Source organism: Oculina patagonica, chromosome 10 (assembly GCF_052425735.1).
Source record: "Oculina patagonica isolate OP01 chromosome 10, crgOcupat, whole genome shotgun sequence".
Classification (NCBI taxonomy): Eukaryota; Metazoa; Cnidaria; class Anthozoa; order Scleractinia; family Oculinidae; genus Oculina; species Oculina patagonica.
The window spans coordinates 8,549,796-8,575,315 of record NC_135767.1 but is presented as its reverse complement, the minus strand read 5'-3'; the positions used below and the strand labels follow the sequence as shown (position 1 = coordinate 8,575,315).

General features: G+C 39.4%; 1 protein-coding gene across 1 annotated transcript; it reads right to left on the bottom strand.

Moving 5' to 3' along the window:
* Positions 1-2,326: 2,326 nt before the first annotated feature.
* LOC144629337 (uncharacterized) lies at positions 2,327-24,493 on the bottom strand. Its single transcript, XM_078487574.1, has 25 exons — positions 24,120-24,493; positions 16,249-19,185; positions 15,988-16,216; positions 15,474-15,588; positions 14,706-14,754; positions 14,139-14,306; positions 13,299-13,435; positions 12,637-12,784; positions 11,894-12,051; positions 10,657-10,998; positions 9,725-9,769; positions 9,021-9,108; positions 8,556-8,705; positions 8,019-8,212; positions 7,745-7,821; positions 7,559-7,581; positions 7,122-7,191; positions 6,856-6,993; positions 5,712-5,827; positions 4,974-5,126; positions 4,296-4,460; positions 3,650-3,768; positions 3,425-3,483; positions 2,852-2,948; positions 2,327-2,547 (listed from the first exon to the last, which is right to left on the bottom strand). The coding sequence occupies exons 2-25, from the start codon at positions 18,938-18,940 to the stop codon at positions 2,461-2,463; spliced, it is 5,619 nt and encodes a 1,872-aa protein (XP_078343700.1). The 5' UTR covers positions 18,941-19,185; positions 24,120-24,493; the 3' UTR covers positions 2,327-2,460.
* Positions 24,494-25,520: the final 1,027 nt, after the last annotated feature.

Here is a 25,520-nt window from a genome sequence, read left to right as displayed (position 1 = left end):
GTATTACAATCGTTAATTGCATTGAATAACATCTAAGAGCATGAAATTGAATATAATTACCTAACATTACAATTACTTGCATGGAATCACATTTAATAGAATGACAGTAGAATTTATTGCATGGAATTACATTTAATAATAATAAATTGCATTATATTGCATGGTATTGCAACTTATTGCACGGGATAACAATTGCATGCAATATGAAATTGCACTAAATTGCATAGCATTACAATAAACTGCGTGGAATTACATCTAATTGCGTGAAATTACATTTAATTGCATGACAGTACATTCAAATTCCTTAGAATAATATTGATGATTTAGCCTTTCCTTTTGAAACTGACTTTACATCTCTTTATCTCATTTGCGAGATGACTCTGACAGTGAAGTCCTCATAATCGAAGTGTTGTCATGTAAAATGACGTTTCAAATCCTAGTGCAGTTAAATTGCAATGAACTCATAAAAAAAACAAGAACTGTATACAACTTAAAGGCTCTAACTGTACTATAGTTTTTACTGTTGGCGATATACCAGCTTTTTTATATTTATTTATTAAAATAATTTGATTATTTTCATTCAGAATTGGTGCTTTGAGTTAATATTTATATTTAGTGGGCGTGTTCGCTTCTAGTTGCGATTCTTGTCATTCATACTTGGCGTCAAACAACAACAACAAACAAACAAATAAAAAGCAACTACAGCAAACGTAAAAGCAAGTTTCACTTTATGCCGGTTGGACCCGATTAACAGGATTTGATTCGACACAGGACCAAAAACAAATCAATCACAACAGCCAATTACAACACACGAAAGAAACACAATAAACCAATGAAAACTCGAAGCTAATACACGTGACCAGCGCTATGCGCTGGAAAACGCACGTGACCAAGTCGTGATTGACTCTGGTTTAAAATCTGGTTGGTTGAGAAGATAACACACTTTCGACACTCAGCTTAAAAACCACTCTACTCACCATTGCTGACAATAGCAAAAGCATATCGTTGTTGTGTTTCATGCCTTTTCTTTTATCTGCTTAATAGGCCTTATGCATGATAACGTCATAAGCTCAAAATTCACCACCAAGCCTCGTTTACGCAAATTATTCGCAATCTTTCGCCACCTTCATGCAGTTTGCACGTGGGTATTCTTTTCATCTTTGCTGCTTTGGGAATTCGTTCACGATAATATTTACTAGTTTGCACTTTGAAAGCGAGGCTTGGTGGTGAAACTAACCACGTTGACGTAATCATGCATAAAGGCCATTTGTTAAAGCTTTTCTCCGATAATTTTCGAGTCTACGTAGTTTTGCAATTGCAGAGCTCTAAAATTGGTTCAACATGAAACATGATTAAACGTTAACCAATCAGAGCAAAGATATTTTCTTCTCGTGCAATCAGGTTCAAGATAAAAACCAACCGCGTTTTGGGTTGAGCAACGTTTCCCGCGCTTTTAATCGGTTGTATGTTTAATGTACTTTTTAAGGCCACAGTGATTTACTGCCTATTTAAATTTAGTAGTTTTACAATAACAATTGGTAAACTACTGTTGTTCAGCATACTTCGGGAAATTTCATTTAAGTTAATTTTGTTTGTAAACCAATGCCCCACTACACCTTGTACTTTCCATTTCTCGATTGAAGATCTCCTGTTTTATATTCTTGATGAGTAAGATTTGAGAATTGCTTCCCTATTCATTGTTCCAAAAACAACTATGGTGATTTTCACTGCAAGCCCGATGCAAAGAACACGTTTGTTGCCAAAATAGTTATTCATTACATACTAATTTGATACGACCGCAACTTTGTACCTCGCGAATTTGCAATATTTCAAGCAAGTTGTTTGTTTTTCTTCCTTTGAAATTATTAACGTTCATAACAATCTGATTATACCTTTATCTAACAGAGGTTGAAAAGTTTTTCTCCAAAATCCCAAAGTTTTCATGTTACTTAAGGAGGTTTAGACTTAAATTTCTTTTTTTTTTTAATAACCAGAGAGATTTGCAATAAATTTGCTACTGTGGGCAAAGAAGTCTTCATTAGAAGCGGGAATTTGTTACTTGAAAACTTCGGCAATGCCTTTAAAGAAGGTCAGTTCCCGAAGATTTGTTTTTAGAGCCATAAGGTCGTAAAATGCGAGTTTATATTTGTACATCTGTGATTTTACTGTGGTAAATTCACTTGCTCTAAATAACGCTCTCGGATCAATAGTCGTTTCTGGGAACTGCCTACCTACCCCTCCCCTAACCTAACATTAACACTTCTTCTTTCTTTGGGCAAAATGTTAGGTTTGGGGGGGGTAGGTGGGCGTTTCCGAAACGATATCGCTCTCTTAATCAGTCAAGCTTTTAGAAACACACCGACTGACATGGAGAAATAGCACTGAAGTACTACAATCGTTATAAACGAAATAATCTAATAAACTAATTGAATTAAATATCTGGTATTTCGTGGCAAGAAGTTAGAAAAGGCCAGCTTTTTTCCTGAGATTTGTCTTCTTCCACATTGGTAGTACATCAAATGCGTCTCTGGTCATGTTAAACGCTTTCTGTAAAGGGAAGAAAAATATATTGTAACTTCCATTCGCTAAGGATAACCCTGCGAACCAGAAGTTTCCTTTCTTAAAGAGACAAGCAAAAGAACGAACAAAAGGACGAACGAACGAATGAACGAGCAAGCGAACGCAAGCAGGGTTAGCAGGCAAGCATGCACGAACGATCGCACCCACAAACGAACATACGAGCGAGCGAACGCATGTACGAATGAATGAATGAAGGAAAGAATGAACGAACAGACACGCGAACGAACGAACAAACGAACGAACGAACGAAGAACTTGGAGTTTTTTTTTACCTGAAAGTCATCAGCATTCAGATACGAATCAAGTCTGGAGGGATCAACTCCTTCAGGGGGTGGTTTTTGCTTCAGCTCTTCTAAGGTATACTCCGTCCTATATATGAAAAGACGATACAGTCAATAATGAGAGGTAGAGGAAGACTTCTGATTTTGCTACAACCACAGAAATACGCCTTGAATAACGCGCAGTTCTTGTATCGCAGCGGCATGTGGCAGAGAAAAAATACGCAAGAAAAATGTAGCGGGGCATATTGCAGCGACACGCCCCTTGAAACGTTTCAGCACACACGAGGAGACCTGTCGCTGTGACATGTCTCCGCTACATTATTAGTTAATTTGAGTGTGCACGTGTTACGATTTTGTCTCTGCTACAATCTTGGTCAAATGAAATGAAAACTCAAGTTCACCAAGGGCGAGTTTTGGTTTTAGCGCGAATTCATCATTGACTCGGGGAGGGGGGGGGGGGGGGGGGGGGGCAGTTTTAGCTGCAAGTCGCGGTAACAGCTCACTTTGTGTTCAGCGCGTTTAAAGCAAAAAATCTTCATCAAAAATCGTCGCCTATAACATCACCTTGAGAGCTTGGCAAGCTCTGCCTCCACTTTTAATGTGTCACCGTCAGCTGCTCCAGTCTAATCGAAATGAAAACAAATGCAATAAGAAACATACAAAGTTTTCCTACACAATCGTACCATACGAAGTACAGAAATGTGGTGCCGGTTTGCAACTTGAGTGACTGAAGCCTAAAAGATAATCAGGGTTCTAATCTACCAACTGAGATTTGAACGATAAACTCACCGCTTGGTTTAATTTGCCCACATCAGGCCGATCCTCCCAGAATGGGAAAAGACTCTTGAACGACTTTGGTTCCAGGCCAGCGAACACAATAAATACTTGAGAAAAATCACGCTTCAATTCTGCAGGGAAAAAAAATGTATAATTAGAATCTGATGGCAAAAAAAAAGAGAGAATCTGATTACCGGAAAATAGTTATCTTTCGAATCTAAAAAGATCCTTCAAGTAGTAAACTTTGGAAACATCTTGAATGGAACCTTCTGCTTTCACTGCTGACATATCACGCAAATTTAATTTTAAAATTTCGCTACGATCGCTAACAAGTTCACAACGTTAAAAGATCTACCTCAAATGATAATTCTTAGTGATTACCCCCTGCCCGGTGTTATCTGACGGGAGTCACCCGGGGAATATGATTACCTTATACCCCCCTCAAAAAGATCCCCGCTGTTAATAATTAAACAAAGTGATTCTAACCCCCCTTTGTCCCTATCCCCCACCCGGGGGCCAGGAGCTAAGCGTAAGCTCCAACCCCACCCCCGGCTGCCAAAGTAACTTCCCTCCGTTTCTAAAGAAATCCTAATCTTCCAGTTATCCCGCCTTTCCTTCAGATAGAAGCACTTAGGGTTAAGGTGGAAGCATTTTGTACCTTCAGCGTAAGATTTGATCGTCTCCATAGCCAGCCTCCTGTCGTTACTCCATCGCGTCTCTGCGGAGCCTGTTGTGGAGGCTCTTGACTCGGAATCTTCATCACTCTGCGGCCACCAGCCGTGCCAGAGATAAATCACGTGAACTGCGTCCACCATGAACAAGGCTACAGATGGAAGAAAAACAATTAAAAACAGTACCATCAGGAATGACCACATAAATAAAGTTATGCTCTTCATGTGGCAAGTATTTTTCGCGGGATCTAATTTTCTCGAATTCTGCAGATTTTCCAACGATCCTGCATCCATGAAAATAAGATCCCGAGAGAACCTAGCATTGTGATTGGCTTGTTCTTCCGCTTCAGCTTGCAACTCCGTCAATCTAGTTTTCCCTGGATCATAAGTGACGGAGTCATAAGGAGAATCGGAATAAAAATTGAAACGTTCTGATTCTTCCGACTCCGATTTTGTCGACCTTATGACTCAAACAATTTTTAATTTAATTGCTTACGACTGTGATTCTCGATTCACTTGGTCGTTGGCACTCTTACGACTTCGATTACGAATCCCAACTACGATTCCGTCGCCAGTCGAAAAACAAGGTGATTCGTGCAATTTTTTTCGCAAGAACCCGAACAAATTCAAACACACACAAAATCAGATTGCACTTTAAGTTTTACCTGGTTGATCCGCAGCATACAGTTGTGATTGCAGAATCGGGTAGGGAGTGATTTGTTCCGATCTTCCCGGGTTCAGCACTTCAGTCGCCTCAAACGAACCACTTGTACTCTTTAAGTTGAAAACGCGCAACGTATAGTCATGTTTCTCCGAATCTAAAATAACAATACGTGTTCAAAATCGTTATAAATTGTCATACATCTCTATTGTGTATCAAGTAGTTTCCTTGACTTAAATATTGGGCGAGGAAGAGCTAGGTATTGATTTTTGCGCAATTTCGCAGATAGCTATAGAATAGAATAGAATTGAGAAATTTCTGATCCTAGCAGTATGCAGGACGCGTGTCACATATCAACCTAGTAAATGGCCCAGCTCACCACGAGTCTCTCGAAGCTCAGTTGGTTTGAGCGCTCAATCGGTATCTGGGAGGCCATGGGTTTGATTCCCATCGGGGACTCAGATCTCTTTTTTGTCCCATGCTCGTGACACTGTTGAACACTTCATTTTCATTATTTATCACCACGCTTAAAATTTACCATCTTTATTATTTAGAATAGAGAAATTTTGTGAAAACTTGTAAGCGAGCTCAAGAACAAAAACACTTAATCGAATACCTCTATAACTTTACTGTAAGCGCATTCATTCTTACGCCTCACTTTCACGAAGCAGAAGTGAATTGTTACAACACAAAGTTTTTTAAACCGACGAAAATAAAACAAAATTGTACACACAATCTATACCTCCACTTAGTGGCATAAAGCCTGCTTTTCCACCAAGAACGTTCCAAAACTCTTTGCTTTCCTCTCCTTCGGAGACCTCTTTGGCTTTATATTCTTTGGAATATTGTTTATTAAACCTTTTGTGACAAAAGAAAAAAAAAAAATTCCAAACGTTAGCTCGTTATTCCGCACGTCTTCTCCAGATTCGACTCGAAAAATTCCATTCTGGTGACGTAGCTCTTCAAAGGTCTGTGAAGTGTCTCTGATTGGCTGTTACTAGGGTGAATTTTCGCGCGCAATTTACCACCAATCAGTGGCTCTACATGGATCTCTGTTGACCTACGTCATCATTATGGCATTTTTCGGTTCGAATCCGAGACGTTTCTCTCACAGTGAAGAAAAGAAGCCAGCTACGTTATCTTAGGCAGCTCAATATAACGCTTGAGGTTTTCACTTTTTAAATCAGCGCTCCAGAGAGGAAAACACTGCACTGCCTTTATATGAAAGAGATATCTTAAGGCCGATCTACGCGTTACGATTTGTCGGCCCGATTTGGCCCAGATTTGATTAGAAAATGAGTGCACATTTAAAAATCGGCCCGATTTCTTAAAAATCTGTTGAAGTGTCACAGATTTTAGAAATCTGGCCGATTTTCATCCTTTCAATTTAAATAGTCAAAGAAAAGCCGGTCGACGAATCGCAGCGTGTAAATTTGCTTGGAACAAATCGAGCCGACAAATCGTAACGTATAAACCGGCCTTTAAACTTTTCCAAACGTGTTTCAGTTTGGAAGAAAGGATTAAACCAGCCTTCAAAACCCGACAAAACAGCTTTGCTCTATATTTAAGTGCTCCTAAGAAGACACTGTATAACTGACATGAATTGTTAACCAAGATAATGCAACACATTTCCAAAGACTCAGGAAACAAATAACATTTTCCGTTAAAATAACGTCTCCTATTATTTAATGAGCCCACAGATTTTACTGGACAGGTTGCTAAGAGACAAGACCTGTCCTAACGCCGTCAGGCTGTCGTGTACAATCAAATTGTTCGTGTACATTCTGATTGGGCAGTTTAATTATCGGAAACACTTCGGGAAATTCCACGAAGGTTTGACAAGAGAGGAGCTTGTTTCTTCGCCTGGAATACGGCTTCTAACTTACCACTTTTTTAGTCTTTTTGTAGCAGACACAGCTATTTCTTTCGTGGAAGAAGGGGATTTGCTGCCGTGCCAGGCATTCAAGAGTGATTTCTTGTTGTCTGCAACCACAAACGATGTTCGCGACCTTAGGGACGATGCACTGTTAAAAGAAAAACACAAATATTGTGTTCAGCTCCCACCCCATCAGAATCGCATCAAGGTGGAGTACAATATTTCACGTTGTTTTATTCTCCAGAAAACGAACTTAAATAAAAATATAATCCTTACTTTGCTGGTATCTCTAATAAATATGACTCCTCGGGTTGTTCATTTCGGACAATAAACAGTGATCCATTCCCTTGAAAAGAGAAAAAACGAAACGAAATAAGTTTACCTTAATGAAATACGCATCTTGAAGAGACAAGTTTTGAACTTCTGTTGGGTTTCCAAACCTTCCCAGGAAACTTTTTAGCCAATCAACGAGGTAACAACCGCGTGCACGTGCAATTTTTCACTAAGCACGTGCAATCTATCACACGTGACTTCTACGACTTTTCGCAGACACACTGAACAAAACAAAACATTAAAACATTTTTTATTGGCTTAGGAACGGGGAACCGTCATTAAAAATGTAAGCTCAATTTGAACAAAATCTTTCATTTCAAGGAATGTCATTGTAACACGTTCTCAAATAATATAAACAATAAAATCAAGTAACTCTGTACCTATTTCCTCTGAAGAGTCTTTCCTACAAAGTTAAACAAAAAGAAGCGGTGTTAAATCTTTGAAACTCTTTTTTCCGTGCAAATAGAAAACTCGTATACAAAACAATTTATCTCCACTCGTTTTGTTAGATGTGAAAACCAGAAAAGGAATTTTTATTTATTTATTCTAGTTGTTTAAAAACTTACTTTCCTAAGTGAACGACCATCTTTCCTTCAAACAATCTGGTGAAACAAGGAGGCTCCTTGCCTTGAGAGACCAGGACCTACAAGCACATAACACATTTAATGCACCATTCACAGCTGTATTTTTATTCGACAAAGAAGGTTACGTTAGGGAATGGGCGAAAGAACGACCGTCCGACCGAAAGAGGAAACGAAGAAATGAGCAAAAGAAGGAAAAAAGAACCCCACACACACGAACGAACTAACAAACTTTAGGATCTATTAAGAGTCATATTACCTGGGGTCCTTTATCTGAGTCCAACTCAACAGTCATCAATGCAGCAGTTCCTTTCTCATTCAGAGTGCTGTCTTGTCCTTGCCAGAAGAAGTAAGCCACCTTATCACGCCCGACATCTTCATACCGAGACTGTTTACCCTTCAATGTCTTTACACCTGTTAGTTTCACGCAGTACTTCCACCTTACAACGTAACCTATCAACAAAGTAAAGTAAGCAAGAAAGTTGGGAATGAACCGGCGGAACCCTCCCAATTTGTTTCCAAATCTTACAACACAAAATAGTTGTCCAACATATTAAGAGAGTTTGTCTGTGCACCCTTATAACTGACATTTTTAAAAGCACTGAATGTTGCTACTTCGAATAAACCGTTATGATATGCAATGGAATATGAGCGTGAATACTTATTTTATCCACGAACAAAAATCGTAAAACCAGCAAGAGAACTCCCCTTATTTCATCCCTTATACACAACACATGTAGGGGAGGCGAGGAGGGGGAGGGGGGGGGGGGGGGGAGAGAGGAGGTGTGGTACATACCTTCTGACGAGAAGAAATGGCCATATTCCTCTTCAGGAAGCAACTGATAGGAATATTCCTTGACATGCCAGATTTTCATGGAAATCGAATCAACAATAAACCGTCTTCCTTCTTCATCAAAGCTTCCTGTGCCACGCCCCACATCAAAACCTACAAATCAACAAAATAGCATAAGACTCTTCCGCATAGAAGCCCCTCCCCTGAAATTGAGAATTCCCCCATCTCAACTTGACAAAAGGACTACAAGCTACTAGTCTCCTACGCTGTCGTTGTTTGGTCTCGCCACACAACGCTCCCTCCCACAAGAAAAAGCCTATAGCACAAGTATAAACCCAGGGCACCTTTCTGGGCATCTACAATATCAATCTCTAATTTCTCCCAACTAGTACTACAACAAATGTATGGGTAACGATTGGGAGAATTTGTTGTCAACAAGGCTTTAAGTGTTAAAATTAATAAACAAACCTTCAAGAATCAAGCTCGGTTCTGGGGGAGACTCTATCAAGTTGTCTGGATCACACGGCTTCATCTCAAATATGCTGTTTGGACGCTTCTGAAAGATTGCATGTTTAATAACATCAGAGAAATTCGTGGGAAAAGTAATTATATGAACCATACACCACAAAAGTAGGTTTGGGTTTGCTGTTGAAGGAGCATCTTGGTAAACTGTGCAAGAAGCACCTTGGGTTTTCTGTGAGGGTATAATCTTCGATCACATATCTTAGGTCCGCTCACCAAGAATGATTTCTGGGTGTTTTGTACATAATCTTAGGTTTGCTGTGAAAGTATTATCCTGGGTCTGCTGTGCAACTGGGATTGTGGATGCGCTGTGCAAAGTAAGATGTTGGGTGTGCTGTGCAAGGGTGTTCGAGGGTTTGATGTGCAAGTAAGAGCTTGGCTGAGCTATGCAAGTGTGATCCTGGATGTGCTTTACAAAGTAAGATCTTGGGTGTGTTGTGCAAGGGTGTTCTTGGGTTTGATGTGTTAGTAAGAGCTTGGGCTAACTGTCCAAGTGTGATCTTGGTTCTGCTGTGCATGTGTGCACGAATGACCTTGTTTTTTTATGTGGAAAGACGTTCTTGGGTTCCCTGTGCCAATTAGTTTGACCATACAAACTCCTTATCAACTACATTACATCAGTGTACTAACATTTCATATCTACCCCATACCTTTTTGCCACGAGGTTTAAAATCCCTGTTTTCACCATAGGTCTGCTGCATGCGTTAGTGAAGAGCATTAACAGTTGAAAGAGTTAAAAGGATTAGATTAAAAGAGTTAGATATACATTAATTTAATTATTTTAATAACACATTAGCGTTAACCATAGTTAAAAGCAAATTAATATTTATCGGAACTAAAAACTTTTACAAGACTTAAAGACTGACGTACATATAACGTAGTGAACTGTTGAATTTTTTTAAATTTTGTGAAGAGAATATAAAAGTGTCAAGTACTTTGACAAAGAAAGAATTACAAGTTTATAGACACATTATAAGCTTAGAGCAATTTTTCACATGAGTGTTGAAAGTAATTCGCATATGCTTTAGTTTTGCATTACTACCCTAAGTAATTGGCTTAGAAACCTAGATTGGCTTAGAAACCTCACGCTAATTTTTCTACCAATCAGAAGTAAAACCAAAACCAATCATGACTCGCCCAAACAAGTTTTCCCGCGCTTCGCGCCAGCTACATGTATTTGCTTTGTGTTTTGATTGGTTCACTGGATTGTCTGTGTTCTTTGTGATTGGCCAGAAGGGTTACTTTGGTTCTTGTGTTACGACACTCAATCGAAAACTGTTCTAACTGATATAGAGCGATTTTCACTAGTGTCGAAAGTAGTTTGCGTTTGCTTTGGTTTAGCATGACTACGCTTAGTGATTGGTTTAAAAAGTCTCGTGCCACTTTCTTAGCCAATCAGAACTAAAACCAAAACCAATCGTGAAACGCTCACGCACGTTTTCCCGCGCTTTGTGCCTGCTACTTGTATTTGCATCGAGTTTTGATTGGCTCACTGGACTGGAACGTATAGGAATGAAAAACAAAATTACGAAATAGCACCCTTGAAATGGCCAATGGAAATTTAGCTTTGCCATTTTCTCACCTCGGAGAGATCAGTGAAACTCCCACTTATAGGTTGTTTAACAAAATCCTGGGTGTAGTCGATATTATGATCTGGCCAATCAATGAACTTTTCTCTGAAGAGAACCGTCTCGGAACGTGCTGTCATACGGCCAAACAGGGCCCATGAAGGTCGGCTGACTTCTGTCATCTTAGGAAGACCCTCAGATTTAGTTTTGGGGTCTATTGGGTTGATGGTACTTTTGAACTTGAATGATCCATTAAAGAGATCTTGTGCGAGGGTCACTCCCTTCGCTCGTGCCAGATTGTGACAGTTTCTACCTAGCCAAAGGTACACCTCTGCCCCAAAGTCAACAACATAGGCCTAGAATGAAGATCAACAGAAAATAAGTAACCGTTAATCCTCAAAGAAGCACTCAGGGCACTCATTTTAAATCAAGGTTGGAACACTTATTTAATGGGGTAGGGTACTTACTGTTGAATTCCTATTAAGCAGCCACCTTTGGGGAGATGGTAACTGGCTGCTTAATTAATAGGAGATGGCCACTAAAAGGGGGTTTCGTCAGAAATTAGCATAAAGCGTGGTAGAAACATCACTTTATTGCCAGAAAAACCAAAAAATAAAAAAGTGACAAAGCTAAGTGACAACGGAAACACGTCAAGACGATAAAAAGCGTGTATGAGAATGTTTTTTTCAGTCGTCACTTCCTATTTCGGACTCCTATTTTTTAGGTTGTTGAAAACAAGGCCAAACTACATAGTCGGCCACTTGATATAGGTGAAGACAATAGATGAATCCTCATCGGGATGGCCGAAAGATAGCCGTGGCCGCTGGATAAGGGTTTTATTTATAGTTCTATACTGACAAAACTTTCAGGACTTTGATAACTGGCTGCTTAATATGGAGTGGTCGATTAATAGGGGTTTAAACTGTATTTAATATTTCCAAATTCATGACCACACACGATAAGATGCACTCCATCTTAAAAGAAAAAAAAAACAAAGTCAACAGGAATTCAACTTCGAATCTGAATTAAGAATGATTGTAAATGATGTCGGACGAGTAATGACTAAACATTGATAAAGAGGGGGAAGGAGAGGCACTTATTTGAGGAGGCATTTAGTTCAAATTTTGCCTCACAGAAGGGGCGCTTATTCGAGGGGGCTGGGGTGCGTATCACAGGATTTACAGTACTAAAAAACATCATTACCAATAGCAGCATCCTCCCCTGCCCAAAGAATTTTAAAATACAACAAACCTGTGAATTATCCATTAAATTTGCACTGAGAATACGGCCTGACAGATCATCACGCAGGACCAGTTCAGGGGGGTCAGATGTACAGTTGACTCTGTAGATTGCATTGGTCTTTATCAAGCCTTTTTCGTGTTCTTCGTCTGAAGGAAACTCTTTGGCATCTGAAATGAATAACATCTAGCTAGTAAGGCCTTTGATCCCTCAATGGTTTAGTCAAAAGGGAGAGCAAGCTGACAATGAACAACCCTTGTCATACAGGTTGGGAATTGCCCTAACCACGATCAGGGGGTGGGGGAGAGGCCAGGGAGAAAAAGAGAGGGGAGAGGTGGGGGCAGGGAAGGGGGGGGGGGCGAGGGCGAGCTGACAATGGACAATACCTCATCATTGAGTTTGAAATTAATAACCTATGAACGTAGCAGCCTTCCAAAGTAACTTGACTTGCTATTAAGAAACAGAAGGAAAAACAGATAAAGTAAAGATGACCTAATGTGCGACAATCTGTTACCCTGTTCTGATGTAATTTATCAAACAAGTTTTATCCTTTTATCTGATTTGTTATGCAAGTTTCTTTCAAGACATTTCTATTTTATTATGATGGATTGGTCCACCCACGATTCCCATTTTAGTCGGACCCCCCCCCCCCTTTCTGAAATTCCAGTCTGGTTACACGGTAACTTTCAGAACTTTACATTATTACATCCTGCAGATAAAACGTGACAACACAGTTATTCTGCACGTAGGAGTACCTGAAACATCTGCTTTGCCCCCTAATGTCTTCCAAAAGAGTCGTGTTATAGCATCATTTGCCTCAAGGTCTTGATCCATGATGTGAACTTTTGCTGCATTGCAGCCCAAGTCCTTCTGCTTGACAATTATAGTGGAAACTTCCATTCCCTATAAAAGAAGTTTTTGTTTATTTAGTGATTTTTAGCCTGAATGAACCCCCTCCCCCCCACCTTCTCTACTTTTTACCACTACCCACAATGATGAAGATTTATGATGAGAAGAGGGAGCATATGGGAGCCTGGGTCGAGACTAGTGGCACAAAAGTGACTGTGAGTATTTCTATCCTTCTTTGGACGGGATGCTAGTCCATCCCATTGTTTAACACCACAGCAACTGAGTCTCAGGTACCCATTTAATTACCTATCCCTTAGTGGAGAGAGGCGTGTCTTCTTGTCCAAGAACACAACATAATGATCAATCCTGAGGACTTTGGACCATAACTAGATGGCTTCCTAGTACATTTTTAATGACACTGAGTGACTCTTTCGACCATCCACAAATACCCTAGGGTGGGATATTAAACAGAAAATCACAGCTTGGTTCAAATCCCTGCCTGTGCCTGCCTCCCCCTTCCAACCCTCTGGCTTGACAGGTATATGTATGCATGTAGTACTTTTATTACCTTAGCTTTTTTCATTACACTCGCGTCCTTTCCATTCCACAAATGAACCTCCTTCGGTGTCACTAACACAAACACATCACCAGAATTGAGCGACTTGACTGAAGGTTCGACTAGTCTGGTCTGGATGTGCCTTGCACCTACAACAACAACAATCATATCATATTATTCTCTTATAGCAGAAACCTGTCACATGGCCTGAATTGGAAAGAGTTTGTGAAAATTTGTAAGACTTCAATTTTGATAGGACAACTGAAGGGGTGTGTGCAATAAGGCTACAAGTGACTCATTATCAAATAATAAATTCTTCCTTTGATATACGAGCATACACAGGGAAAATAAGAAGGAGAATCACTGGAGGCATTATTGAAGGTGTGCACCACTTCAATTGAAGTTTAAGTGCGATTGCAAAGTTTGCATTTCAGCAGCTATCTATATAAATCTCTGTTAAACAACTATAAAACTTACATTTAGACAGTGATCTCAAAACTGGCCAATTTCATACTAGTTTCAGGGCTGTGTACGTAACCAGGCTCTTGTTACAGACAAGGCGAAATCTGTGATCACCAAAAGCACAAGCCACTAAAGGGGTGTGGGGGAATGCACCCCATAAAATTTTGAAATCTACAAGCTCTGAAACAGTATTCACAGCATTTTCAGGTAATGGTATTTCTTCAGAAAAATCAATCTTGTTCATCTGGGGATTATTTTCCCAACTAAAAGCAACTATTTGGTTTTTATTTTTGGGTTAAAATATGTCCACTTGACCTTACATGTGTTTTAGTCAAGTGACATCATAGCTAAAAATAAAATAAATATTATTTTAAGTTTTCGGTTGCAAACCTTTGATCTGTAACAGCATGACAGGTAGAAATCCTCCAAAGTCTTTGATCTCTGTGCTTACTCCAGAGGAGTCTTTGGCTGTCTTTCTCAAGGCAGTGCTCGCGGCAGCCAGATCCTCTGTGCTGGACAAACCAGCCATAGCTTCATCAGTAAAAGCTTTCTCTTTTTCTGGAAAGTAGAAGTTATTCACCAGGTATTAAAATTAAAAATCCTTTTGCATAATTATAATGGGGGGGGAAAGGGGGGGGGAGTGGGGGGGGGGGGAGGGGGGATATTCTCCAAAAAAAAAAAACAAAAAAAAAAAAGCAAAAAAGAAACAAGAAGGCATTAACTGGAATGGACGCATGCTTGGCTGCCTCGCACTTTTCATTACCTTGTTAAAATGCGAAATGGGAGGGCAGCAAGTGATGAAAAGATAAAGTCTGGCACTACCTGGTAATTACAAAGTAGACCTTGAGAAAAGGTATTTATACAGGGCTTGAAAAAAGTGACATTTGTGTTTAAGAAACTGATCTAAATTTTTTACGTTGAACAACATTCCTTGTCCAAATTAATAACTGAGCTTACTTTTCTTGCCAGCAAGTGAGGGTTTTTCTTCTTCTCGGATCCTGAGAATCTAGAAAAGAAAATTAAATATTAACTGATATTGAATCTATACCACAGTTAAAGGAATTCCACAAACCCACATGGCAGCTATTATTTAACTTCTTTAGGTTCAATAAGTTTGTCATAGTCATAGTCAATTAAGCAATTTTTCTTGGACAATTTTGTCCAAGGGGGAGAAGACACAATGAGGTTAACCCTTTGTGAAGCACCGACCCGTCAAACAAGGCCAGACCACATCACCAGGTACTGCATGCTCTACACTGCAATTAGGCGGGGTTCTTTAACGTCCCCTGCTGAGCGTATAACACTGAAGATGCAGGAAATGGGGCCCACGGTTTATTATCCTTATCTGAGTAGACTAGAACATCTAACCATTTGCAGATGTAATTACAAGGGCAGCATGTTCTCCTTTTTCAAGACCCTGAGTGGTGGTTTGGTCTGCGAGTCGAACCCAAGACCTCCCGCACCAACAGTCCAGCACTCTACCAGGGTTTTCATTAAGAATTGTAATAGCAAGAGAATAGTGTAGTCCGAGATGATTTAAAGGTTTCACAACTTAAAAGAAAATAGGTAGGACCTTTGAAATTGCGGGATTCTATCTCCGACCCTCCTATGAGCACCCTGCTCCACCAACTGAGCTAACAGGTTGACCAGTGACTTTTGTATGCAACCTTCTCAGGTTAAACAGTGACCTCATGTAATTAGTTATATGGGCATGTATTAACTTACATCTGTTTCAGTTCTCAGGTCATCTCTGTTCTGCCGCTGCCGGACAGGGTTACTACTAGCTGCATGCCGTCTGGCTGGCTTGATTTTCCTTCTTTGGTCTGAAAATGCCTTCAAGCTAAAAAAAGAGGAAGTACTTTAAAAAACCTAACAAAGTGGCATTGCTGCATAAACATGTCCTCTAATACCTCTCGGGAAGTCGCTCATCTTGCTGCACTTACTCACATTCTTGGGTCCCCAGGGGGGGGGGTTGGGTGGGTTGGCCACCCAGTCTCTGCCCCTAGGGATGCATCAATGATACCCCATTCTAGGTTCCTCTCGCATGAACTAGCATCCCACTGAGGGAGGAGTGAATACTCCTAGTCACTAAAGTGAAATCGGAAACTCGACAACAAGCGGAATATAGACTTAACTCGTACCTCATTAGATGCACTGTAAACCCTAGCAATACAATAGTGCATGATCCACTAAAAATAAAGTTATGGTTATTGTTATGCTGAAGGAGCTGTCTACATACTTGGAAGAGATGAAAGGATCCTCTCCACTTTCTTCCTCGCCAAATGTGAATGACTTTGGTCTCTCGTCATCCTCCTTGATGAGTTTTCTTGTTCTGACATCCTCCATAGTGTATGATAGAGGTCTGTCAGTGGATAAGCGAGACTTGGTGTTCCCGTCAACTTTTCCAACACCTTCCTCTGGTTGATCTTGTTCCTCGTCATAATCATCATCATCATCATCATCATCATCTTGTGTTGTTTTTCAACTTTGTCAGTTTCACTTTCTGAGCTCAAGAAGTCTTCTTCATCATCTTCATCTTTGACTTGTTTTTTGGCATCTGTTTCATCTTCACTTTCAGTGTCACTTTCCTTAGCTGATGTTTCCACGGTATCCATTGATTCTTGCTTCCTGATTGCCTTGTCGTCTCCACTGACCACACTATCACCTTCATCAGTAAATGAATCTCTTTGCGGCACACTCTCTAAAGCGGCCGATTCATCTCGAGCCACCTTGTCTTTGAAAGCAATGGACTCTGGTTCTTCATTCAGTTCACCTCCAAGGGTCGGTAAAATCTCGAGCTCCTTGCTTAGACGCTTGTCAAGCTCATCATCTGTTCCACAACCTTCAGGTTTTCCACAAGGGCCAAACTGTTGGGTGTCGCTTTCTTCAGAAGTAGTAGCCACACTATCCACTGATTTCCCCTCTTCTTTCTCTCTCTTGTCTTTCTTTCTTTTTCCTGCTGGCTGCTTTGGAGAATTGCTACCTTCCGAACCAAATGTCTTGGCAATGTCTGATGCCAAGCTTTTGATTTCTTGAGCAGTCTCTGGGCTCTCGCTGACAAACTCATCTGTCATCTGTCGCCGACTGGCCATCATCGCTTTCATGTCATCACTAGTGCTCAGCTTCTTCTTAAGCTTAGGCTTGCTTAAAACTTTTGGCTCACTTTCCTTCTCTTTAGCTTGAAACCTGCTCTTAATGCTATCCAATCTTTCAAACTGTTCCCCTTCTTCAAATTCTGGGTGTTTGGAAACTTGGTCTTCTTTTCTTGGAGTTAGATATTTGCTTTTAATGTCCTTTACCTTTGGAATCATCTCAATTTCTTCATCCAGAGGGGTTGATTTTGGTATCGGCTCCTCCTCTCTCTCATGCAATTTTTTCCTCAAATCGGCCAGTTTGGGGACATATTCCAGGTTGTCATCAGCGATCGTGGGTTTTAAAGGTGCCTCTTCACTTGCAGTCATCAAATTTTTCTTGATGTCTGAGACTCCATGACTGAACTTGATATCCTCGCCTGAATCAACAGGCATAGAGTGTTCTGCCTCAGGACTTGGGGGTGTCTCATCTGAACTAACAGATGTCCTTTGCTCTGGTTGCGCAGGTGTGCTACTCACTGGTGACTTGGGGTGTTCCCCGTCACTCAAGGATGACATTGATGATCGCATAGATGAGGTTCCCATACCTTCAGCCTCACTTCCACTCATGAATCGCTTGCGAGACTGCATATATTTCCACTCCTGTTCCCTCTCGTAGTCTTCTTGTGTTGCCAGGTCAATGGGCTTGGGAAGATCAAATCGATAAGGATCATCAACCATGTCTGTCGAAAATGTCCATTTCAACATGGTTGTACGTGCCCTTTCTAATGCCAGGTTTTTCTTATACTCTTTCAAGGGCCCTTTGATAGGAACTTTGTTTAATACTGCTACAGATTCCTGATCAGCATCAGTTAAGGAGGACCATGAACGCTTACTAGCATCCACAGAGTCTTCGTCGTCGGTCCTTCGTCGTCGTCGCCTCATGGCTATTTCAAATTCGTCATCAAGGTCAGACTTTGATCGCATCAGACTGTGAGGATTTGGCTTCTTGAATTTTCTTGGGGTTGTGGAACGATTTTCAAACACTTGCTTCTCTTCTTCAGTTTGAGGAAAGCGTGCTGATACAGTTGATCTCCACCTCCGTTGCCGCACCATTTGTAACCAGGCTGGCTCCTTTGGTGCTTCTCCTTCGTCAATGACAGGTCTAAAATGGGTGATCCACATGTCATCTCTCTTCATGGGTACGTATGGTTTGTTGACGCCCAGCGGCTTTGATGGTTCCTTCTTCTGCCACTGGTCCTTCAGTGACCTGACTGACTCAACATGGCCTTCATCAACTCCTCTATCTTCTTCTGTAGGCTCCGGCTCCTCAAATGTCTTCACTACACCTTTCCGTGGTTCCCCATTTCTTTCATCATCCTGGTCATCCTCAGAAGAAGGTGGAGGGGGCCACTGCTTAGCAAGGTGATGCGGTGTTGGTTGTTCCTCTGAGTGTGGTACCTCCCTGCCAGCTCCTGATGCCGAGGTCAAATAATCTTCTTTTATTCTTCTAACAGGTGAAGTGGACAAAACCTCAGGTGGCTGGTCCCTACTAGGATCGCGAGGAGACAATTCCATGTCATCATCGTCATCATCATTAATATTGTATCCCTCAACAGCAGCAGCATACCGCTCTTTCCTTTTGTCGACGTCAGTACCCTGTGATCCTCGGCGAATAGCAGATGCATAAGAGCCATAACCTGATTTCTTTCTCTCTCCTCCTTTCTGTGCATTGCGCTGTTCATTCTCTTTGTCAGTATCATCAACACTCTCACTATCTCCAGACAGAATTTCAGGGTCACTTGGTCTCCGTTCACGGATTTCTCTTTTGCTAAAGTCTGTTATAACTGCAGCTGACTTAGCTTCTTTTGATTTTTCTGCTATTTCTCGCTGTCTTTTCTTTTCACGCCTCTCTTGCCTCTTTTCTTCACGAGTTAAAGCCCTGGATAACTCAGCATCACTGTCAGCTGTTGATGAACGAGACCGGCCACCACCACCATTTTCATCGACTCCATTCACTGGTTTATTTTCCTCGTCTGTATCAAGGCTAAGTCGCCTCTGCTCCCTTCTCTTTCTTCTTGCTTCAATTCTAGAGATTCTTTCACCCGTATCCTCAGACATCACTAAAGTGGCAAACCTATTTTCAATGAAACCTCACTGTAATTTGGAAGCAAAACCCACTCACTGCAGCAGATACTTGCTATGCAAAGGGAAAACCACTCATGCATGCGATGCTTTGTGTGACAAATTTTTCCTAGCTCTCCTCTGGGTCTTGTTGTAAATACCTGCTAAGCTGTTTCAAAAATTCTTTAGCAGCTTCTGATAGCTCATTATCCAGTGTACAGCAGTGGATTTACTTGGGGAATCTGTGTGATAAAAGAAACTCAACTCAGTGAACAGATTTCAGAAAACAGATCACAGCCCCAGATACTATCACAGGCACTATAACACGTCTTGAGAATTGTCACAAAAAATTACAATGCACTGTGAATGAATTTTACAAGCTTGACTAAACTAATGGCTCACAAAACCTAATAAAGTAATTCTGTTTGTGATATTAAGCTATAATTTAACCTCAGAAGATGTTTGCCAACTTTATAATCCCTAGTATTAAGAACATACCCAGACATCATGTATTTGAAGCTAACAGCATTCAACATTGTTACTGTGACCTTTAGCTTATAAAATGGCATGATTATACAGTTGAAAGAATGAAAATAATTTGCTTAACAATTACTCGGTTTGCAGCCTATCTCACAGATTACCTGACGTCTTGCATCCCTCCAAGTTTAGAAATTAATTTTAATTTATTCAATAACATTTAGAGATTTTGGCTCTTAGATGATACATGTACACAATTTAAGACTCTAAGCTGAAACCTTGTTGACATGTAATTTAAGCAGCCCTTAAGAGTGAAAACAGAAAGATTGCATGACTGAACATAAGTTATCTTTGATCAAAGGTTCCACTGTTGTTTTTCAAAGCAGTAAATTGAGCTAGAGAAAAACAGAGTAAGATAAGAGGCCTGTGAAAATGATGAAATTAGTGAGATGATCCCAGAGACCTGATTTCATAACAAACTAAGCTTGAAGATATATTTTGAAACTATTTGTGACTTGTGAGGGCTACAGCTAGTAATAAATTTATGTGACAGCAGTAAATCTACAAAATGCAAACTAAACAGATTTTATTATCCTTCATTATCCAGTCCAGTGGGCGTAATTGTCTTTTTATCATGCATACATGTATGCAAATCATGAAAATGGCAGCTTTAAAAAACTGTTCAATTACATTTTTGTCAATTCATAAAATTCTGTAGTACATGCAGTCACATAGAAACTCAGACAAAAAGTTTTCTTCTTTTTTCTGCTGTGCGAACAGTAATACAGAGAAAACCTGGGCTGATCGAAGTAAGAGACATATGTCTTGATTGATTAGGATTCTATTGACCCTGGCCCACTGAGATCAAGCAATACAAAACAATTAGAAACATAGTTGAACAACTTGAAAACCAGCATGTACTATATGAACACTTCTAATTTTTGTCTTGAATGTTCTTCTATTCAGGATACATACAGTGGCATTTTGTTTTGGTTAATGACAGTCACTCTGATGTTTTAGTTTTCAAAAGAAAACATCAGTTTTCTGATTAGCTGTATTAATTTCAAAACAGGTCAAAAACAGATAAGGGTACCAAAGGTATGTTTATCACATCTATGAAGACAATATAAGAATGTTTGGCAAAATAAGGAAGAAAAATACTATTAATATTAATTAAAAGAAGAAGTCAATTTGAAGACAGCATGTATTTATTTGAACTAAGAAAGCACATTTCTACCAATCATCGGCTTTTTGGATTTGGGCTTCTAGTACTGTTACCGTATTAGAAATTATTGCACTTATATGTGTTACAGTACAATTCATTCTCTAGCATGCAACAAAACAACTTTGAGATTTTGGCTGCTATTAATTCTACATAAAATAAGAATAATTATAAAAATTGTAAATAATAATCATTTATGTGTCAACTCAAAAAATGTAACCCCTTGTTGAAAATTAAATTCAAATTCGATAAGTTTTAATTAATATTACATGCATGTACATGACTGCATGTAACCTAATTACATTTATAACCTTAAATTTCATGGCATTTATTAATAATTAAAAATAACTTAGTCTCTCATTTGCATTGTCTGGAGCATTTATGATAACCTTACTTCTGTTTAGTTGGCAGGCTACGAGAATTGAGTGAGGACCTGGAGCTAAAACTGTACAAGAAATGGGGGGGGGGTTTTTTTAGGGGGGGGGGGAGGAGAAGGGGGGGGGGGGGTGGGGGGTTTTTTTTTTTTTTTTTTTTTTTTTTTTTTTTACAGGGGGGGGGCAAACCCCCCCCCCCCCCCCCGCTCCCCCCCCCCTGGAAATATATGGGATGGAAACTTTATCTTTAGTGTACAGTCAACACAGGGGCTCAGCGAGACTCCCAAAAATTGTCTACTAGATAATCAAGAGACTTGGTAACCAAAAAACATGAATTTTGTCTACTATACAGTCAGCCAGAAGTCCTGGGAAATTGATAGTCTGTATTAAATAATTCAACATTATTACTATATATATATATCTATTTTACATGTAATACTGAGCAAATGATTAACAATAAATAAAAATTATACAACAAATTTATTAGTACATTTGCACACAAATTTGATCTCACATTTAGAAATAATTACTGCTGGCTAATTTTGTTAGTAAGTAAGATTATTAGAGCTTATTAAGTCTTTGAGGGGTAGCAAATGGTCCTACTAAAAATATGAGTTGTGGAATTTTAGCCAAAATTCACATATCTTGCCATCTTCAATTTTTCACAATGATTTCTTGGAATATCTGTTTTGCAAGCTAAGAAGCCTCGATTGAGCTCACAGATGTTTAAGTCTTGATCGCCATCTGACCAAGTCTTGAATTTAACTATTCACCACCCTTCTCTGGAATGGTAAATTAATATGTAATTGTTAATTTTGTTATACATATAATTATAAGATAAACATAATTTTCTACTGGTTGTGCCATCAACCTCAACCAGTTTGTTAATTAAAAACACCCAAAAAAAAAAAAAAAAAAAAAAAAACCCCCAAAAAAAAAAACCCCACCCCCCCAAAACCCCATAATGAAATTCTTTCCAACAAATCTAGACTGATGACAATCTTGATACATGGCCAAATTCTTAGAACCTAACATGAGAAGAAATGTATAGCAATCATAGGAGAATTTGATAAACAATCATTTCAAACTTGGTTTCAAAAGAATCAAAACTCAAGATTTATTGCTGTTTATCAGTTTCTAATTATCCCATTTAATCCATAATGTCAACAAAAGGAATTATTATTCCCAAAGAAGATGAAGCACAAGAGATTTGCATAATGTTTTCATACACAGGTCAGTTGTTAATCTTTCACAAACATGGAATGAAAATTGGCCGGGAGACAATAATTATGAAATTCATCTGTTCATTGGTGTACAAGAGATATTAGACCTGAGAAAAATAACAGCTGTCATATATATAGCACCCCATGCTTTTCAAGGAGTTATTGCATGGCAGAGCATGCCCTTGACAACAATAAATATTAGCGTTCTTGCCCTGCCAATAAGTACACAGACATGTACATGTATGGTGTATATAAACAGATATTTTCCAAAGCCTTGTCTAAAAGTTAATAACAGTCTTGATGTTGCAGTTTGTAGATTTTAGTCAACTTTTGAAACGCCTCATTTATGGAATTTACTAGAACTTGCAATTATAAAGTCACAGCAGAGTTCAGATTCCACACAATGTAAAAATATTCATGATCATGTACAAAGGAAATTGACATTAGACATTGTATGTAATATAAACAAAGAAAATATGCATAACTTATATAAAATGTATTTTTCAAAGGTTTTGCACACAAACAATCGCCGAATAGTTCCTTGCGAATTATGCCTTTATGGTCTTGGTCTAACGCAGGCGTTTCAAATTGTGTATTTCAGGGATATTTCTTTAAAGATCAATATCTGACATTTTGGCGATCGAAGAAATTCTGCGTGATGGATCGAACACATGATCGCAACGACGATGGACTCTATTCTAATGAAATTTACACCTAAGTGAAATTGACCAAGCATATTAATGGGCTTCCGAACTAGCGAAGCAAAACGACTGCTTCGATTCATTGGTAATATTTTAAAAACAAAAATGCATGATATCGGCGGTAAATTCACACTAATTAAACAGCAGGCATTGAGTAAACCTTTAGCGTACCATCTGGATACACGCCAGATCCTTGAACATAGTGACAAGCGAACAAAATTACGTTTTAACATATCTCCTTACCAGCTTAGAAATTCGAGAAATCGCCCCTAAGTGCTTTCCAGTAGAGCTGTCTATATAAACTTGCTTGTAAATATAATAAGGTTTTTCTTTATAAACACTAATCGCGAAGACAGACGCGACAATTGCAGGAAAAACGCGCTTCCCCTTCAAATTTCCGATCTGACAGACAAAAGTATTTTATTTTTCCGAAATACTGACCCCACCTATATATAAGACGCCTCCTCGGTAATTTCTTTGAGATGAGACGTTCTTGTGCTATCATCAAATTCTCGTTGACATGACACAATGACATGGAAGAAAAAACGTGGGCTTAATAAAAAAATTCCTTTGCGAGGTGGTAAATCGAAAACTATACGTGACAAATTATAACTTTCAGAAATATTTAAATCAATTTGCGGATAAAAACATCCAATATTCTCTTTGCTTGTTTGTGCTTAATTTATAATAACTTGATGCTAGCTAGCATGACAAGTTCGGTAGAACTTACAATATTATGTCGGCTGCCTGTCATGACAAAATTTCTCGCAGGCACAAATTTGTAATTATTTGATCCTTTAAAGGATCAATTTTTTTAGAACTAAACTAAGTACATAAACATTGTAAAACAAAATACAAAGGCTGCAAGCTCTTGGATTGCTTCAGAAACAAACGATTCATTGCGAAAACCAAAGCAGACTTAATAAAGGAATTGAATTAAACATTCAATTATTTTCTCGACGTTTAAACAATCGTCAAATGATGCCAAAACACATTTTTTCTTGCTAGCGCACTCAAAGACCACAGTCTGTGAATGGAGAATGTAGCCACCAGCCATGATTTTAAACTTTTACGAATCTCGAGCAAAAATCACCGCTAGCAAGCTTGATGATTTGATCGCTACACACATGCAGATTTTTTTTGGAATCATGTCGACTATTAAAATTAAGGAAAACATACCTGCTAGCTTAGAATCTTGTTTACATCCACGCAAATTCCAATCCAATGATTGCTTGCTTTAAGGATCACCTAAACACTTTTCTTTCAAATGTTAGCAGGGGATGAAACCAAAATCGGAGGGAGTACGAGAAACCAGACACAAGTTGATCGAAGCTCGAAGGCGAAACATGCAAGTCAATTACGGCCGCAATTCGAAGTCCTGTCGTTGCGTTACCCACTTATTTGCGAAGCAGCGCTTTTACAAAGTGCACAGGTCGTAACTTTTGCAAGATGTGAAGTGTCGATTGCCTTGAGTACTCAGATTTAAATTAAGCCGCGTTAAAAAATGGCAAGGAACAACTTCACTTCTGTTTACAAGAGATGCACCAAACCTGCACGTCTACGTCCACGCGGACATCCGCTGACAAGGGAGCGTCGTCGCTGAAAAATTCTAAATGAAAACTCGCGGGAAATCAGTAAAAGAAATGCGGGAATTTCCCTCCAGGTCCACCCGGCGCAAAAGATCCTACGAGGTTTGTCATTTCGTCCGAGGGGTTCGGAGTGGAAAATTAAAATAAAGCTAGTAGTAATCAGATATTCATAGGGGAGTGCGTTCGACTCAAAATAGATACCACCGGGGAAAAAGAAAGCCAGCAGACAGAGGCAAAAGATCCACACTCACGACAAAGAGAATGAGTGAGAGAAGAAGCTCATGACACAACTTTTTGGTGGAAAAAATTGCGTGACAAGCCAAAAGAACTGCATATCTTTATATAATTTATTAACTGAATTTGACAGGATAAATTGAAATTATTTGCTTTATTAGAAGTTTATTTGATATCTTTCTCTGCATGTATGCTATCTAAACGAGCCAATTAAATGATAATCGGATGGAACCATGATCTGTTTATATCACACGGGTTGGCTCCTGTTATGGCAGGACTCCAGACCCTTGATCTTGAAAAAAAATTTGGCGGCTCTTCGGGCCTCTATTTTCTACTTGCTCTAAAAATAAGGGGTCCCCCGGGCCCCTCCCCTAGTTCCGCCACTGATGGCTATGATTGTTTGCCAAGCGATAATGTAAGCTACTTCTATTTGAATTCTTTTATACTTAACTACAAGTTGAATGTAGAGCGATTCATACATTCATACATACATTCGCTTAACATTATGGCTCAAAACGTAATGCAATATTATCACGAATCACAAACAACTGCGAACAGAATTTGTGTCACTCCTCCGTTAGCTTGACTAATCAACTCTCTACCAACACGCTAACAAGTGTAAACGCAAACCTTATTAGTTCATTTAGATTGGTGTAAATGATTTTTTTATTTTTTTATAAAACTGACTTTTTAACCGTGTATACTGGAATAAAGTTATCTGATCTGATCTGAGGAATGTGTTTCTTCTGTTGATTAC